Source organism: Jaculus jaculus, chromosome 19 (genome assembly GCF_020740685.1).
Source record: "Jaculus jaculus isolate mJacJac1 chromosome 19, mJacJac1.mat.Y.cur, whole genome shotgun sequence".
Lineage (NCBI taxonomy): Eukaryota > Metazoa > Chordata > Mammalia > Rodentia > Dipodidae > Jaculus > Jaculus jaculus.
Genome location: NC_059120.1, coordinates 41537555 through 41554627, shown reverse-complemented (window position 1 = coordinate 41554627; position 17073 = coordinate 41537555). Strand labels below are relative to the sequence as shown.

The following is a 17073-nucleotide window of genomic DNA, read 5'->3' as shown; positions in this document are numbered from 1 at the left end:
TTGTTGTTTGCTTTTATAGTGTTGCGGTTCAAGCCTTGCACATACTAGGCAGATGCTGTATCACTGAGCTGCATTCCCAGCCTCACAACTAAAACCTAAAATCTGGTTCACAGATTTGTGTCCTCAAATTAGTGACCAGATACAGTACAGGAAACGACCTTAGCATCTGACTAGATGCATCATCACCTGAAGCTCCACTTCTTGCTAATGGCCAGGACCTCCTTGTTTCTCACCTGGAGCTCTGCCATCCGAAAGATTATAGTGCTTCTCCTACCTCTGCTTCCCGAGTGCTCACATTCTTTTTAAACCCAAAAGTGACCATGTTGTTCCCCTCAGCGGTCTCCATTGCCTACAACATGAAGTTTGTTCTGAGTCCACCACTGATCTGGTCTCATCCTTCCTCTCCAACCTCTCCTCTTCTGACCCTCGTTGCTGATAGTACCACTGCAGTGGTTTGAATGTGAATGTATGCTCCCCCATTGCCTCAGGGATTCGTTCTCATTCCATGCCAGATTTTCACTAGAGGGTCCCAATGCTTCCAAATGAGTTGATGACCACAAGTAATGTACCGTAGTCCAAAGGGAGCTCCCCCACGATGTGCTGTGTGATCAAAAACTTTCCGGCCCAGGATCATTCCAGCAGCATCTATGACAATAATGGCTTTGAGGGCATTCCAAGCTCGCAAGGTGAACATAGGGAGGAAGATGACAGCGAACCTTCCTTCAGGGACCTTACTTCAGACTGCAGCAGGCACAGCCATGATTGCACCTAATGCACCAAGTGCAGGTCCATGTCTTGGGGGCAACTTTGCACACGTGGCTGACTGGAAATGACACTTGCAGAGAGGAGCGTGGCCATGGACCGCTCCTGACCCAGAGTGTTCACTGTCCTGGAGGAGATGCTTCAGAGGACATGTTCGCAGGCATGTGAAATGAGGAGAAATGACTGTTGACAGTAGCATTGGAGAACAAAGAACCTTTGAGGCTGGATTAGATGTAAAGTATTTGGTCACTGTCCACTGGAGTGACGGTACTCTTCATAAGCAGAATACCAAGACATTTGCAGCTGCGATCCCTGTCACAGTCCACAGGCCATCATATAGGTTAGTCCACCACTTGTTACTCTTTCTGAGGTCTCCTTTTTCAGTCTCATGCTGTCCAACTAGTCAGATTTAAGGCTAGCAAAATAATTCTGGTCCTGCCTCAAGGATTTCTGGTCAGGGTTAAAACTTAAGTATCCAGCAGCCCCCTGGAGGAGGCGTCACTTGGAGCACATCTTTTAATCCAGCCCTAAGGTGTTTTCAGAGTGAGTTGGCACTCTGGCTGTTTGTGCTCGCTGGTGTTGGTTGGTTCTCTTTTTAATCTCTCTCTTTCTCTTTCTCTGCTGTGGATGATGAAGTCAGCCAGCTTCTTCCGCCATGATGGAACTTCCCCTGCATTCTGTGAGCCTGAAGTAAACCCTTTCCTCCCATCAGCTGCTTCTGGTTGGGTGTTTGTCCCAGCAATGAAAGTAACTGCAACAGTAAAATTGGTACAGAGACATGGGGCCATTCCTACAATGAATCTGACCATATGGGTTTTGGTCTTTTGAAACTTCTTTATAAGTGAAATGTGGAAGGATTTGGTACTCAGGACTAGAGAAGCATTATAGTACTATAAGCAGAGCTTTATGGGCTATTCTTGAGAGAGTTTAAAAATTCTAAATGCAGGGCTGGAGAGATGGCTTAGTAGTTAAGGCACTTGCCTGCAAAACCAAAGGACCAAAGTTTGATTTCCCCAAGACTCACATAAGCCAGATACACAAGGTGGCACATGCATCTGGAGTTAGTTTGTAGCAGCTGGAGGCCCTGGCATGCCCATTTTCTCTCTCCCTCTCTCTCTCTCCTCTCTCTTTCTCTCTGTCTTTTTCTCTCTCCTCTCAAATGAGTAAAAATAAATAAATATTTTTTAACAATTTTGAATGCAAGGGCTAGAGTTCAGTGGTTAAGGCACTTGCTTGCCTGCAAAGTCTAAATGACCTGGGTTTGATTTCCTAGTACCCATGTAAAGCCATACAGTCAGATGCACAAGGTGGCACATGCATCTGGAGTTTGTTTGCAGTGGATAGAAGCCCTGATGTGCCCATTCTCTCTTTCTCTCCTCATAAATAAATAAATAAGGTTTGAATTTCTAAATGCAGAGAATTGTGGATTGTGAAGGTTTGGCTTACAAACTTTCTTTTTTATTTATTTGAGGAGAGAAAGCCTTAATCACTAAGCCATTTCTCTAGTACTGGCTTAAAAACTTTCAAAAAGGTAAGAACTTTGTTGTAAGTGGGCTACTGACATAAAGGCTGTCTGCATTCTTCTTTCCCTGCCCATAGAGTTTAATCAAGGTTGAATTTAAAAGTAATGGACTGGTGTGCTTGGCGGAAGGCGTAGAACAGAAAGGTAGGGAAAATGTATGGCTTATCACAGGAAAACTTCAGTCAAGTTTAAAGTTACTGGCACCGAGACTAGCTTTATGTTATTGAAGCTGAAGTTGTTAAACAGATAAGCAGTATTAAGTGTTGGCCAACTGCTTTGCATAGAAATAATGGTAATGATGTCCTAAGAGTGAGTCATTGAAAGGCGATGGCTTGAAAGAATTCCAAATGTGTATGTGTCTCTTCAAGGTCAAGATTTATCCCCCTTCCCACTAGATTAATAAATTTAGTAGCCCACCTTGTTAAAAAAAAAAAAACGGGGGGGGAGGGAAGGCGTTATTGGATGTGCAACACAGTTGTGACGGTTTTGGTTTTTGGAAATGGCCCCTGGGCAAAGTTGAGCAGGGTTGAAATCCCTGTATGGAGACCCAGTAAGGCCATTTTATGAAAATGAACCAGTTCTAGTCATTGCTGAGATGTGACAAGGGGAAACAGGGTTGAAATCACTATGTGGAGACCCAGTAAGGCACTGTATGGAGCTGTAAAGATGAACCATGTTTTGCAGTGTAAACCTGAAGATGTTTTTGATGTGTCAGGACCGTGGAATGGCTGCCATGAAGAGCTACTGGCTCTGAATGTTTCCCCGGGCTGTGACTAGCCCAGCTGGAAGGGTGGAATTGGAATCCAGAGACATTTGTCACTAGTTATGGATGTTGGACTTGAACTGCAGGTGTTTGCCTACTGGTTATTGATTGTTCATTAGTCTAGTCTCTCCTTGTTATGCCTTTTTGCAATGCAACAATTTACTCTGTGCCATTATATTTTGGAAATATATGATTTGTGTTTTGATATATACAGGGCTCACAGTTAAGAAACAGTCAAATCTCAAGTGAGACTGGACTTTTAAACAATGTTAAAATTGGTAAAGATTACAGAGACCTTTGAAGTTGGATTGAATTCAGTTTATATTGTAAGATGGTCATGCATCTGGGGGCAAGGGGAAGAATGTGGTAGTTTGAATGCAAATGTATATCTTTCATAGCATCAAAGATTTTTGGTTAAGGTTCCTACTTAATTCTCCAGCAGCCTGCTGGAAGAAGTGTCATTGGTGGTAGATCTTTTGGGTCTAGCCTTAAGGTGTGTCAAGAGCAGTTTGAGCTCTGGCTATTCATGTTGGCTTACTGTTGGTGGTATCTTTGCTATGAATCTGTGAAAATAAGCCAGCTTTTCTTCCACTATTGATGGTGTTTCCCATAGGTTCTGTAAACCTAAAATAAACCCATTCCTCCCACAAGGTGCTTCTGGTTTTTGTCCCAGCAACAAGAAAGTAACTGCAACTACAAACTATGATGAAATACTTGAGTTTCCCTACATATGGCCAATGTGACAAAATGTGTCTGTGCTCATGAGGTTCCTCAGCCTGGAATGGGCTCTTCCTCTTTCTACCTGGGACTGTTGTTTTATCTTTTAAGACATGACATTGTCTCCTCTATGAAGCTTTTCTTGACATGCACCCTCTCATATCATGTAGCATGATCCCATTCTCTTTTGAGTTTCACTTCATATTGTATAAATATCTACTAGAGCAGATATAACATTTCATTACATTTATGTATGTGCCTGCATAGTCTGGAATATGGTTTTGTAGATTAATAAAAATATTTCTCACCATAAGATTGCAAAATACCTCAAGCCAAAGGCTATGGCTTACTTACCATTATTTATCTACAACTTAATATAATGGCATACTAGGGGTTCAAGAAAGTCCTTGAACTCCAAATCCTAGGTTTGTGTCTAATTTTAATTAAAGAATTAAATACAATAGGCTGAAATCACAATTATTAAATTATTATATTTATTTAGGGAAGTACAGAACCAAGGAAAGACACCCATGTGGCTTGAGAGCCCATATGGTGGGTCTGGAAAAAAACAGAGAGGACTAAAAAGACAGTACAAAGAGCTCTTTCCATGTAGAGAAAGAACCCATGTGGAAAGTAAGGGCTAGAGGGCTCTTTAGCTGGGCTGAGCCAAGGAGCAACTCATAAGAAGCTGGAGGTTCAGGAGAGGTCAGGCAGCCCAGAGACCTTGATCTCCCCTCACAAATGTATTTATAACCTTATGGTGGTGTGTCCTACCTTCCGGCTCACGGGAGCCAGAGGAACAGCTTATTAGTTAGGACTAGGCTGTGTCAGGAAGAGGCCAACCAAGTTCTGGGGTCTAAGCTTGACCAGCCACAGTATTAGAATTAGATTTAAATCCTAGGAGAGACCTCTCTCAGAGGAGGGGCCCAGTTGTTTTTGGAAAAACAGACCTAGGGAAGAGAAAAGTAGTCAGATCAGGGCTGGAGAGATGGCTTAGCAGTTAAGCACTTGCCTGTGAAGCTTAAGGACCCCAGTTCAAGGCTTGATTCCCCAGGACCCACGTTAGCCAGATGCACAAGGGGGTGCACGCATCTGGAGATTGTTTGCAGTGACTGGAGGCCCTGGTACGCCTATCCTCCCTCTCTCTCTCTCTTTCTTTCTGCCTCTTTCTCTCTCTGTCTGTTGCTCTCAAATAAATAAATTAAAATAATAAAAATAAAAAAAGAAGTCAAATCATCCTTTGATCTCTAGCAAGTGCAGAACTTTCTGCTTTTTTTTTTTCAGAGACCACCCTGAAAATGCTACTGACCACAGCCCCTCTTATTAACAGAATATCAGGTCAATGTAGATGCTTAATAAACACCTGATTAATTAGTTAACCTTTGTTCTAACTCTTGAACTTTCTCGATTTCCTTCTTGGTATTTGGGATATCTTTTGTCACAATCTCTATTTTTATTTTCCTTGTTTCTATTTCTCGTAAATATCTCTCAAATCCCTTTACATCTCCTCTTCTTGCTACTCCATGTTCCTGTTGTCCCTCAAGTGGATGGCAGAGGGAATACCAACTGGCTTATTCGTGTCTGTTCTGGCACTTTCCAACCTGTTCTCCCTGCTCCAGTTTTCAAGATTGCTTCAGAATGCAAACCTGGCCCTGTTTAAACCTTTAGGGTACATACTCCACTTCTCATGGTACAGACGAAAGTTCCATGAAATTAGCCCCTTCTTGCCTCTTCGACTTGTTTTAGTTTTATTTTGGCTACTGTTGATTTGTTTGGCTCTGGTGCTTGGTGTTTCCGCTGTCCTTTCTGTCAATGGCTTTTGAATGCTCTGTTTCTCCCTGAACATCGCCTCCTTTCTAGTCTCGGGGAGCTCCAACTCCCACTTCAGGTTTCAGCTTAGTGTCTCCCTGTGTAATAGGCATATGTGACCTAGGGCTCTGCATCTTTGTGGCACATGAAGTCACTGCGATTAGCTTTTCCTCTGTGTGCCAACAGTCTCCGACAGTCTGAAAATTCTGTGGAGGCAGGAAAAAGCCATTTATGCCTACTCATCGCCTCAGAGTTTAGACTAGCATATAGCACTGAGTTGATGATCAATAAAAGCCCCATTTTTTAGGGAATAAAAATAAATCCTCAGTCACTGAGGTTGGAAAATTTGAAGTAATCCTTGGCTCATTCTGCTGTTTTATTCCTCACATCCAGGTTTTAAGTCTTTGTCCTCCAATCTTGTTATTTCCAGGGTTTTCTCCTATTCTCTTTCCTCACAGCCTTACTAAATGTGTATGGTATCACCCTGTCCCTTAGTTTATTTCTTTGTGCCCTTCTCTACCAATAACTTATATGACAAAATGTGTCATCTTAAAGACCATACTCATCATGTTATATCTCAGTCAAAAATCTTTCCTGTATTCTTTTTTTTAAAAAAATTTTTGTTCATTTTTTATTTATTTATTTGAGAGTGACAGACACAGGGAGAAAGACAGATAGAGGGAGAGAGAGAGGATGGGCGCTCCAGGGCTTCCAGCCACTGCAAACGAACTCCAGACGCGTGCGCCCCCTTGTGCATCTGGCTAACGTGGGACCTGGGGAACCGAGCCTCGAACCGGGGTCCTTAGGCTTCATAGGCAAGCACTTAACTGCTAAGCCATTTCTCCAGCCCTTTCATGTATTCTTCTTTTAACAATCTTAAATATAGTGAAACAACACATAAGTAGTGGCTTGATCAACAGTTGACTATATATATATACACACAAAAAAATCAGTGGATTCATAGATTATAATGGAGCTAAAAAATCTCTGTCACCTGGTAACATTTGGCTACTGTAATGTCACACTACCAAGCATCACTCATGTGTTTGTGGTGATGCCAGGTAAGCAGACTTACTATGCTAGAAGCTATATAAAAGTAGAACACGTGCAATTAGGTACAGTACATAAGACTTTATAATTATACTAATGGTTATGTTTCAGGTTGATGTCCTTAACTGGACTGCAGTTTTAATCACGATTTTAGAATGTAGTACTATTTATTGAAATGTTTTCTATAAAACCATGCTGAGATCCCAGAAATGCATTACTGAATCCCAGCCACCCATCTTCTGGAGAGACCATGGAGTCTATCTGATGAGTATATTCCATCATATTATTTTGCAAGCAAATGTTCATAAACAAGAATCTCTTTGCTCTTCTGAGAAAATCTCAGTACTATGCTTACCATCTACCCAGCCGGCAGCTCAATCTTAACATTGTTCACTCTTCATTTTTCTTCACCAGCTTCATCTGCCTAGCTGAACCAGATGCAATTATAAAGTCCTTGATAACAGTGACAATGTCATACTGCTGTGACCTCCACAATATTATCAAGTTGGTCAAAGCGAATGATAAACCCTTTCTATCACTGGAAAACTTGCTGTGCAACTCTATGTACCTTGTAGTCGGATCCCAGATCCACATAAAAGCATAAATCTGTGACAGGCTTTTGTAATCCCAGTGCACCTCTGGAGAGACAGGAGATGGACACAGGAGAATTTCCTGGGAGCTCACGAATAGAACCATGAACAAGAGACCCTGCCTCAAACGAGGTAAAAGGTGAGGACTGACCAGAGAAAAAATGTCCTCTGACCTCTACCCTTCCTCCCTCCCTACTTCCCTCTTTCCCACCTTCTCTCTTTCTCTCTCACACACACATAAATAAATAAATATTTTACAAACCCTTCCTTAGAAATAAACTTGTCTCCCTATGTGTGAAATTGTAGTCTTGCCTAGCATTCAAGAAGGCCTGGGTTAGTCCCCAGCACCACATAGATCAGTCATGGTGATACACGCCTGTCATCCTAGCACTTACGGAAGTTGAGACAGATCAGAAGTTCAAGGTCAGATTTGGCTACATAATGAGTTACAATCCAGGCTGGATTACATGAGACCTTATCTCAAAAAAAAAAAAAAAAACACAAAAAACACAAGTAGCATTGGCCTCAAAGAGGAAGTCCACCCTAGAGCTTAGACAAGATCTTTGCAACACACAGTGCGATGGTGACAGTGACAGTGGGGGTTATCTTTATTTCGTCATTTCTGAAAATTTGCACTGATAGCGGAAGCAAGCAAAAGTTCGGAAGTTCGATCTTAAGACAAGCACATCTTATGATCAGAGATTTTCTGGAAAGGTAAGCATCTTTATGATATACTTGTAATCTTGCTTATGTTATCTAACTGTTAGTGGTTTCTGTTATGTTTTTCCTCTTTCTTTGGTGGGAGAAATGTCAAATTTGAGGGGCTTCCTTTAGTGGACGGATTGTATGACAATGAGTGATAATTTCTAGGGATAATATGAAACACTGTCCCTATTTTTGTACTGTCAAACATTTGGATTATTGTGGGGGATTCGTTGTGCTTTTTGTGACAAGGTCTTACTATGTAGCTCAGGCTAGCCTTGAACTCATGACAATCCTCCTGCTTCAGCCTTTGGAATACTAGGATTACAGGTATTTAATACCACAACCAGCTGGATTCTTGATTTTTTTTTTTTGTTGTTGTTGTTGTTGTTTGAGGTAGGGTCTCACTCTAGCCCAGGCTGACCTGGAATTCACTATGTAGTCTCAGGGTGGCCTCGAACTCACGGCAATCCTACCTCTGCAGCCCGAGTGCTGGGATTAAAGGCATGAGCCACCACGTCTGGCTTGGATTATTGTTTTTGAAGAGAAATGCATTTTTAGCTTTTCTTCACCTGGATTTGTAATTGTTTCCCTGTGGCAACTTTTATTTTATGTGGTGACACCTCTTTCAGAAAGTTGTACATGAATAACACTGATTTGCTGATGTAATCGTAGAGGGTCTAGTATAAATTCACACTTGAGTAAAAACACATCAAATTGAGCCGGATGTGCAGAGGTAGGAGGATCACAGTGAGTTAGAGGCCATCCTGAGAACACAGAGTGAATTCCAGGTCAGCCTGGGCTAGAGTGAGACCCTACCTCAAAATCCCCCACCAAAAAAATATACATCATAATCTTTAAAATATATTTTATAAAACATATATGGTATAATATTATGATACAACAAAATATATTATACTAATTCTTTATGGTGTTCTGCACTGAGTACCACTGGCATACATTTAAAAAGCATAGAATGTTAGAAAAATTGTTTCCCTGCTGGTTCTGCTGTAGACTGTGGGCTTCCCATACTCACAGTTCAGACTTTTTGCTATCAGCACCTTTCTTTCTTTTTTAAAAAATATTTTTTAAAAAAAATTGTTTATTTTTATTTATTTATTAGAGAGTGACAGACAGAGAGAGAAAGAGACAGATATATATATAGAGAGAGAATGGGTGTGCCAGGGCCTCCAGCCACTGCAAACGAACTCCAGATGCATGCGCCCCCTTGTGCATCTGGCTAACATGGGTCCTAGGGAATCAATCCTCAAACCAGGATCCTTAGGCTTCACAGGCAAGCGCTTAACTGCTAAGCCATCTCTCCAGCCCTAGCACCTTTCTTTTTATTTGATAGTGAAAGATATGAAAATTTTTGGTGAGCTGTATGGTGTGTTATGCTGTCACCTTTGCTGCTATTGAAACTGATACTTGGCAATGAAGGATCCTCACACCTTTCCCTCATATCCAAAGACTATGACATTTCCTATTGAAAGATGAGTAACTGAAATACATAAACCATAAAATTCAGCAGAAATAGTACAGGCCCCCAAAATTTTATTATGTGATTGCCTAAGCATGAAGCAAAATAGTGACCACCAAAAACATATCCAGAGATATATCCAAATTTTTGTGTATAGAAACATGTTCCACTGTTACTTAAGTTGCAAATAATCTGTAGTAGTAAGTGAGAACTGGTTAAGCAATTTGCAGTACATATTGACTAAGGCGTATCAGTTTCAGTTCCATACGGTCAACTGTGCTACAAAATTCTAAGTGGGAAATTTCAGAAATAACACTGTTTTAAGTAACTTATTTCAGTATATTGTTGGGATTATCTTGTTTTATTTTTGTAATTGTTGTTGATCTTTTGCTGTGCCTAAGGTAGATAGTAACTTTGTCATAGGTATAAATGTATGGGGAAAAAACATGGTCCATACTGTGGGGAGTTCAGTACTATGCTTGGTCTCAGGACCTATACAGCATTTCGGAATGCATCCCCCCACAAACAAGAGGGACTGCTGAAATAGAAAGGCCTATTGCCACTAAAAATACTGTATGATGGGTTTTAGAAGCATCACAGAATGCTGAGCAGTAAAAGAATCTAACTTCTGCTGGGAAACAGAACCTCCAAACAGCTTTAGTAAAACACATGGCATGAGGTCAAAAGGAAAGACACTAACCTATTAACAGTGGGTAGTGGGAATGAGGGTGATGCTACTTTTCTGCTTTTAATACTTTATATTTTCTTTAAAAAAAAAAAAACCAAAAAGGGGTCTGGAGAGATGGCTTAGCAGTTGAGGCACTTGCACTCAAATAAATAAAAAAGAATATTACTTTATTTATTTATTTACAGAGAGACTGGGCAAGCCAGGGTCTCCAGCCACTGCAAACAAACTCCAGATGCATGTGCCATCTTGTGCATCTGGTTTACATGGGGCCTGGAGAATTGAACCAGGGTCCTTAGGCTTCACAGGCCTTAACCTTAACTGCTAAGCCATCTCTCCAGCCGAATACTTTATACTTTCTGATTAAAAAAAAACAGCCTCTGTCTGTAAACAGTTTGAGGTGACCTGTAAAAATGATTCGTTACTTTCCTCACCCAGAAAATCTCACAAAATTATCCAAATCAGGAAACTCAAATCTTCATGTTCACATTGTTTAGACACAATGTTTCTATACACATGTTCCTGAACCGCTGCATGTTTATGAACAGCGGAGAAATTACCCTGGCCATTAGTGACATGCATATCTGAAAGCCACCAAGTATCTGAGAGCTGTCACTTTATAGAAGCAGTGTGTGCCATTTTGGTCTTGCATTGATGGAGTTGGTAAATCAAACAGTGGGGCCGGACACAGGGTTGGTAACCTAGAAAGTGCCGAATTGTTTTTTGCTGCACTCTGGGTGTGTGTTCATGCAAATGGAGGCCAGAGGACAACTTGGGTGCCATTCCTCAGATTCCAGGGCTTGAGTGGCAAGTGCTTATCCACAGAGCTATCTCCCCAGCCCTGTGCCCAGCATTTTTCTTTTTTAATGTGAGTTCTGGGTTGGTTTCCCCATGCTCACAAGGGGGTGCTTTACTGACTGAGCTGTCTTCCTCACCCATTTTTGTTGTTACTGTAGAGACCAGGTATCATGTAAGCCAGACTGGCCTTGAATTCCTGATCCTCTAGCATCTCCCTGCCCCGTGCTGACATGACAGGGGTGCGGCGCTGCGCCCAGCTGCAGTACACCCCTCTGCAGAGACATGCTGCTGCGTGAAGGGTTCACATGTATTCTCTGGTCATCAGACATGTATGGAGGAGCAAAGCATTCAAGATGCACTACTGGTCTTACAGAGTTGGCAGTGGGACTAGCCCAGACCTGAGCTCCCCACCACAAGGATCAAACCTCACGCACTGTAAAGCTCCCAACTTTGTCTGAGCCAGAAGAGGAGGTTACACAGAAGGAAAAGATATCCCGAAGAAACTGAAGAAATAAAAACCCATGACATGAGCCTAATACAGTGGTGCACACCTTTAATCCCAGCACTCAGGAGGCTGAGGTAGGAGGATTGCCATGAGTTTGAGGCCAGCCTGGGCTACATAGTTAGTTCCAGGTCATTTGGGGCTAGAGTGAGACCTTGCTTCAAAACAAAACAACAACAAAAACCCTATGACATGGAAATAAATTTAATATAAGATACATGCAAATAAAATAAACTAGGCGTGGTGGCTCATGCCTATAACTCCAGCACTCTGGAGACTGGAAAATTAAGAGTTCAACTCATCCTCAGCTACACAGCAAGTTTGAAAGATATCAGGGATACATGAGACCTTGTCTCAAGGAAAAAAAAAAAGCTACCAGGTGTGGTGGTGCACACCTTTAATCCCAGAACTCAGGAGGCAGAGGTAGGAGGATCACTGTGCGTTCAAGGCCACCCTGAGACTCCATAGTGAATTCCAGATTCCAGGTCAGCCTGGGCTAGAATGAGAGACACTACCTTGAACCCCCCCCCCAAAAAAAAAAACTAACAAAAGTTTTAGGGCTAGAGGGATGGCTTAGTGGCTATGCATTTTCCTGCAAAGCCAAAGGACCCACGTTCGATTCCCCAGGACCCATGTTAGCCAGATGCACAAGGGGGCACATGTATCTGGAGTTCATCAGCAGTGGCTGGAGGCCCTGGTGTGCCCATTCTCTTTTTCTCTCTCCCTTTCTCTTCCCCTCTTTCTCTGTCAAATAAATAAATAAAAATAAATTATTTTTAAAAAGTTTTAAAAGAGGGGACTGGAAAGATGGCTTGGCAGTTAAAGCACTTGCCTGCAAAGCCTAAGGACCCATGTTCAACTCTCCAGATCCCAAGTTAGCCAGACACACAAAGCTCAAGGTTGCACATGCCCAAGGTGGCATAAGCATCTGGAGTTCAATTGCAGCTGTTGAGGCCCTGGTGTGCCAATTCTCACTCTCTCTCTCTAAAAAAGTTAAAAAAAAAAAAAAAAGAAGGGAGAGATATAGACATCTTAACCTAATAAATGGAATCATAGCCTGAACAAGGAATTGGCATAGTTGAGAAAATCGTATGTCACCAGAAGTGTACGACAGAGCCTAAAGGAAAGCCTTCCAAGAACAAGTTTGTCAGTTTATCTAGCACTGACACCAAATTGCAGCAACCCTCTTGCCTCTGTGTTCTGAGTGTTGGGATTACAGGAGTGGGCCACCTTGTCCAGCCTCCTTGTCAAGCTCCCTCACAAGTACCTGTTTTATTCTCAGGAGAAAAAGGCATGGGAGGAGGTCAGTCCAAAGCCAAACCCAGCACTGGTAAGTTCAGGACAGAAGTCACCACCTCCCTCGGTACTAAGTGATCATGATCTGGACCAACAAGGCCTTGTGCTGAAAGTGCCACAGCGGGACAGCTTGGGCTAGTGGACTTCTGAGTTGGAAGAATCCTGGTTTTCCACAATGCAAAACCCAATGCCACAAGAAATAGAAAAGGAGGGGCTGGAGAGATGGCTCAGCTGTGAAGGCACTTTCCTGCAGAGCCTAACGACTGGGGTTTAATTCCCCAGTACCAACGTAAAGCCAAATGAATGGAGTTGTTTGCGACGGCTGAAGGCTCTGGCATGTTGTCTCGCTCGCGCGCTCTCTCTCTCTCTCATTCTCTATATGTTTCTCTCTGCTTGTAAATTTAAAAAATATTTAAAAAATAGAAAAGGAATCAGAAAGAAATTCCTGGCCCCCTCAATCTGGGCAGACAGGTGGTAGTTTTAAATTTTTTTGTTTTATGCTTATTTATTTGAAAGTGGCAGAGAAAGAGGCAGATAGAGAGAGAGAGAGAGAGAGAGAGAATATGAATGGGCGCGCCAGGGCCTCCGGCCACTGCAAACGAACTCCAGACGCGTGCGCCCCCTTGTGCATCTGGCTAACGTGGGACCTGGGGAACCGAGCCCCGAACCGGGGTCCTTAGGCTTCACAGGCAAGCGCTTAACCACTAAGCCATCTCTCCAGCCCAAGGTGGTGGTTTATGAAAATCTAGTTCATGCCCCTTCTTGCTCCCCTGTCTGTGGGTTTTCACTTTCAAGGACCCAGTCAGGGCTGCGGACGTAGTTTAGCGGTGGGGCACTTGCCTATCATGCACAACTTCCTGGGTTCTAGTCCCTAGCATAGGCAGAAAGGATCCACCATTCTCCATTCCCCTTCTGTAGTCTAGCAGCCACACCGCAGGTCCTCACATGGGCAGCTGAGGTACCCCGGGCCTTATCCCAGAAGGCTGGCAGGATAAGGGTTGGATGCGCTTCCTTCTGGCTCTCATCCCTCCTGTGCTCTCTGCAGACACCGTCACCACCTCCGCCACCAGCACCGCCACCGCAGCTCCAAGCAGCGGCCCTGCACCCTGTCCCTACTGGCACGACAAGTAAAGCAGCGCGCTTCATCCTGGCCACGTGGCACTGCCTTCCGAGTTGGCTGCTTTGTTTTGGGGACCCAGGGAGGGAGGCCTTCGCGCTCACTCGCCGCAGAGCCCAGCCTGTCCTGCAGCCCCGGGCCCCGGCTCCCCCAGCGGGCGCAAGCGTCCCGAGCCCCGGCGCGCTGCCACGGCCAGCTCGCGCTCGTGGGGGGCGGCCGGGGAGTTTCCGCAGCGGTCCTCGGGGCCTCCTAGGCTTCGGGAACCCAAACCAAAGAGTTCCCTCCCGGGCGGCAGCTAGAGGAAGTGCCCCAGCTTCACCCGCAGGAAGTTACGCTGGGCCTTCAGCAAAGGCTTCTAAAGGTCCGGCCCAGCCGCTCACGGGCTCCGTTTCTTTGCTCAAACAGACAGCATTTAATCTTGGCCTTTTTCGCCGGGGTTCTGCTGACGCTGCTGCTCACCGCCTTCATCCTCCTCGTCGTGAAGAGCTGCAGGAAAGGTGAGTGCTCTCTGGGGAGTGGGCGAGCCTTCCGCCCGCCACCTACAGGACTGACCGGGGCAGGGGATCAAGCCTGCTCAGCTTGAGGCTTCTCTGCCCTGACCCCTGCTCTCCCACATCCCCAACGCCTTCACCCAGTGCACCTCCACCCAAGGCTAGAGGGAGCGCATCCCCACTCCTCGGGGTCCCCTTGGTGAAGCGTGCCCCCCTTCTTCCTGGCTCATGTCACAGGTCACTCCAGGCCTCAGGCTTTGGATCCTCTCGCAGGCCCTCCTGTCAAGGTGAGATGCCAGTGTTGTTTGGGGACTCCTGCAAGGAAATTTAGAGTGTGATGGAGATGGTGTATCAAATGATTTGGAGGAAATTCTTTTTTTTTGTTTGTTTGTTTGTTTTTCATTTTCCTTCTGTTTCCTACATTACCGACTGAAGTAGCTGGGTTGCTTTCTGGACTCTGGATAAGCGATTCTTCTAAGATTTCTGATACTTTCGAGTCCCTTTTGCCAACATTCTCAGGTCACTTTTAAACAGGTCACCTTTTGCTCATTTCTCACTATTTCTTCCCCGAAGCATTCATCTCTATCAAAAGAGTCGGTTACCTATGCCAGCGTGACTTTCCAAGCCTCAGAAGACAAGGGCGGGCACCTGAGTGGACGCTGCTCTGCAGACGTGGGCCCCGTGGTCTACACTGAGATCAAAGTGGCCAGCCAGCACCTGCCGCTGCCGTGAGGCTCGATCCAGTCCCTCAGCTCCCGACATCTGCACATTGCTTTCTGGACTTTTTGTTTGCTTGCTTGCTTGTTTTATTTTATTTTATTACAAATTTGGAATCAGGGCCAATGTGGTCAGAGCTGTTTAAGCCTGGCTGGACATGCTCTGAACAGTCTTGCAAACCAGTCTTGTTTCCTCTCCAGAGAAAAGACTGCTGGTGCTCCCCTTGAACCGACATGACAGCTCCGAGGGACTCCCCTGGGCCCATCCGAAGGGTGTGGGACAGACAGAACTCAGGATACAGAAACTCTCCGAATACTCCAGCTAACCCTGTGAACAGTCTCCCAAGACTTTAAAGTAAAGGCAAAGCCTGCACAAGTACAAGTGTGGACCCTTCATCAGTTCCTACTCCGTCCCCTCACCTCTCCAGAAGCCAGGACCAGAGTACCACACCAAAACAAAGTCCATATTCTCTAAAGCACTATCCAAATGTGGATTTCCATCTCCTTCACATGACATTAGAGTTGTGTATAGCAACTTTATGAGATTAACCATGGTTAATTATTAATCAGAGATAGATTAATCATATTAATTTATCCCATTAAAAAAAATCAAGGGCTGGAGAGATGGATTAGCAATTAAGGCACTTGCCCTGAGAGCTTAACAACCTGGGTTTGATTCCCCAGTACCCACCTAAGCCAGTTGCACTTGGAGTTTGTTTGTAGTGGCTATAGGCCCTGTTTTCTCCCTCTCTCTCACTTTCTCTCTCTCTGTCTTTCTGTGTGTCAAATAAATAAATAATAAAAATATTTTTTAAAAAAATCAAGATCACATCCAGCTCTATTATGCTTTCCCCCCACTCTCATGCAGCTTCCTCTCAAGACTCTAAGTCAGGGCTGGATGGATGGCTTAGTGGTTAAGGTGCTTGCCTGCAAAGCAAAAGGACCTCTGTTCGATTCCCCAGGACCCACTTAAGCCAGATGCACAAGGGGGCACACACATCTAGAGTTTGTTTGCAATGGCTATAGGCCCTGGTGCACCCATTCTCTGTCTTTCTCTCCTTCTTTTTCTCTCTCAAATAAATAAATTAAATTAAATGGATTTTTTTTAAAGACTGTAAGCCAAAGTAAAAACAAACAAACAAAAAAAAAATCAAAAGAAATCATTAGAATTCTTGTCAACTAGGCAAGTTTAGTCTAAAGTTTGTTGTTGCTATTGTTGTTTAGAGATAGAGTCGCAGTTAAATCAGAGGTCTAGAGTAAAAGTACCAGGGTTTGAGGGATGACTTAGCAGTTAAGGAATTTGCTTCCAAAGGCTAAGGACCCAGGTTCAGTTTCCTAAAACCCACATAAAGTCAGATACACAAGGTGGCTCATGCATCTGGGGTTCATTTGCAATGGCTGGAAGCCCTGATGCACCCTTTCTCTCTTTCTTTCAAATAAATAAATAAAATATTTTAAATTAAAACAAGAATTTAAAACGCCAAAATAAATAAGAAAATTTAAAGTATGATGGAAATGGCATAACAAATGATTTAGAGAAATTGATTTATTCACCAGTTGGAATGGCAGTGGCCTTACTGTTAAAACAAAAAGTTAGCCACGTACCTATCTTACTCCTTATGTTAAAATTATTTCCAGAGCCAGTGTGATGGTACACACCTGTCATCCCAGCACCCAGGAGGCTGAAGCAGAAGGATCAGACACAAATTTGAGGCTAGCCTTGGCTACAGAGTAAGACTCTGTCTCAAAAACGTATCTTAAAAATAATAAATTCTACATGTTGAATTAAATTATTTTACTTGGTGATTTAATTTAAATCTATTAAACTACTAAAGTAGTAAGAATTTAAAAAATAATTTCAGAGTGAACCATCCCTTTGATTGTACTGACATAAAACTGAGAAATAAATCAGAAAATATTAACTTGACATAGTATTTTTTTTTTTTTTTGAGGTAGGGTCTCCCAGGCTGACATGGAATTCACTACATAGTCTCAGGGTGACCTCAAACTCACAGCAACCCTCCTACTTCTGCCTCCCAAGTACTGGGATTAAATATGTGTATCACCATGCCC

At 43.5% G+C, this 17073-nt stretch overlaps 1 protein-coding gene and 1 pseudogene across 1 annotated transcript; one reads left to right on the top strand and one right to left on the bottom strand.

Annotated features, from left to right (window-relative positions):
* Positions 1 to 484: 484 nt before the first annotated feature.
* On the bottom strand, positions 485 to 5453 carry LOC101603100 (annotated as a pseudogene).
* Positions 5454 to 7327: 1874 nt separating this feature from the next.
* On the top strand, positions 7328 to 15677 carry C19H1orf162 (chromosome 19 C1orf162 homolog). The gene is made up of 7 exons (XM_004658908.2): positions 7328 to 7352; positions 12663 to 12710; positions 13722 to 13803; positions 14199 to 14290; positions 14522 to 14571; positions 14858 to 15012; positions 15202 to 15677. The coding sequence occupies exons 2-7, from the start codon at positions 12674 to 12676 to the stop codon at positions 15236 to 15238; spliced, it is 453 nt and encodes a 150-aa protein (XP_004658965.2). The 5' UTR covers positions 7328 to 7352; positions 12663 to 12673; the 3' UTR covers positions 15239 to 15677.
* The last annotated feature ends 1396 nt before the right edge of the window (positions 15678 to 17073 follow it).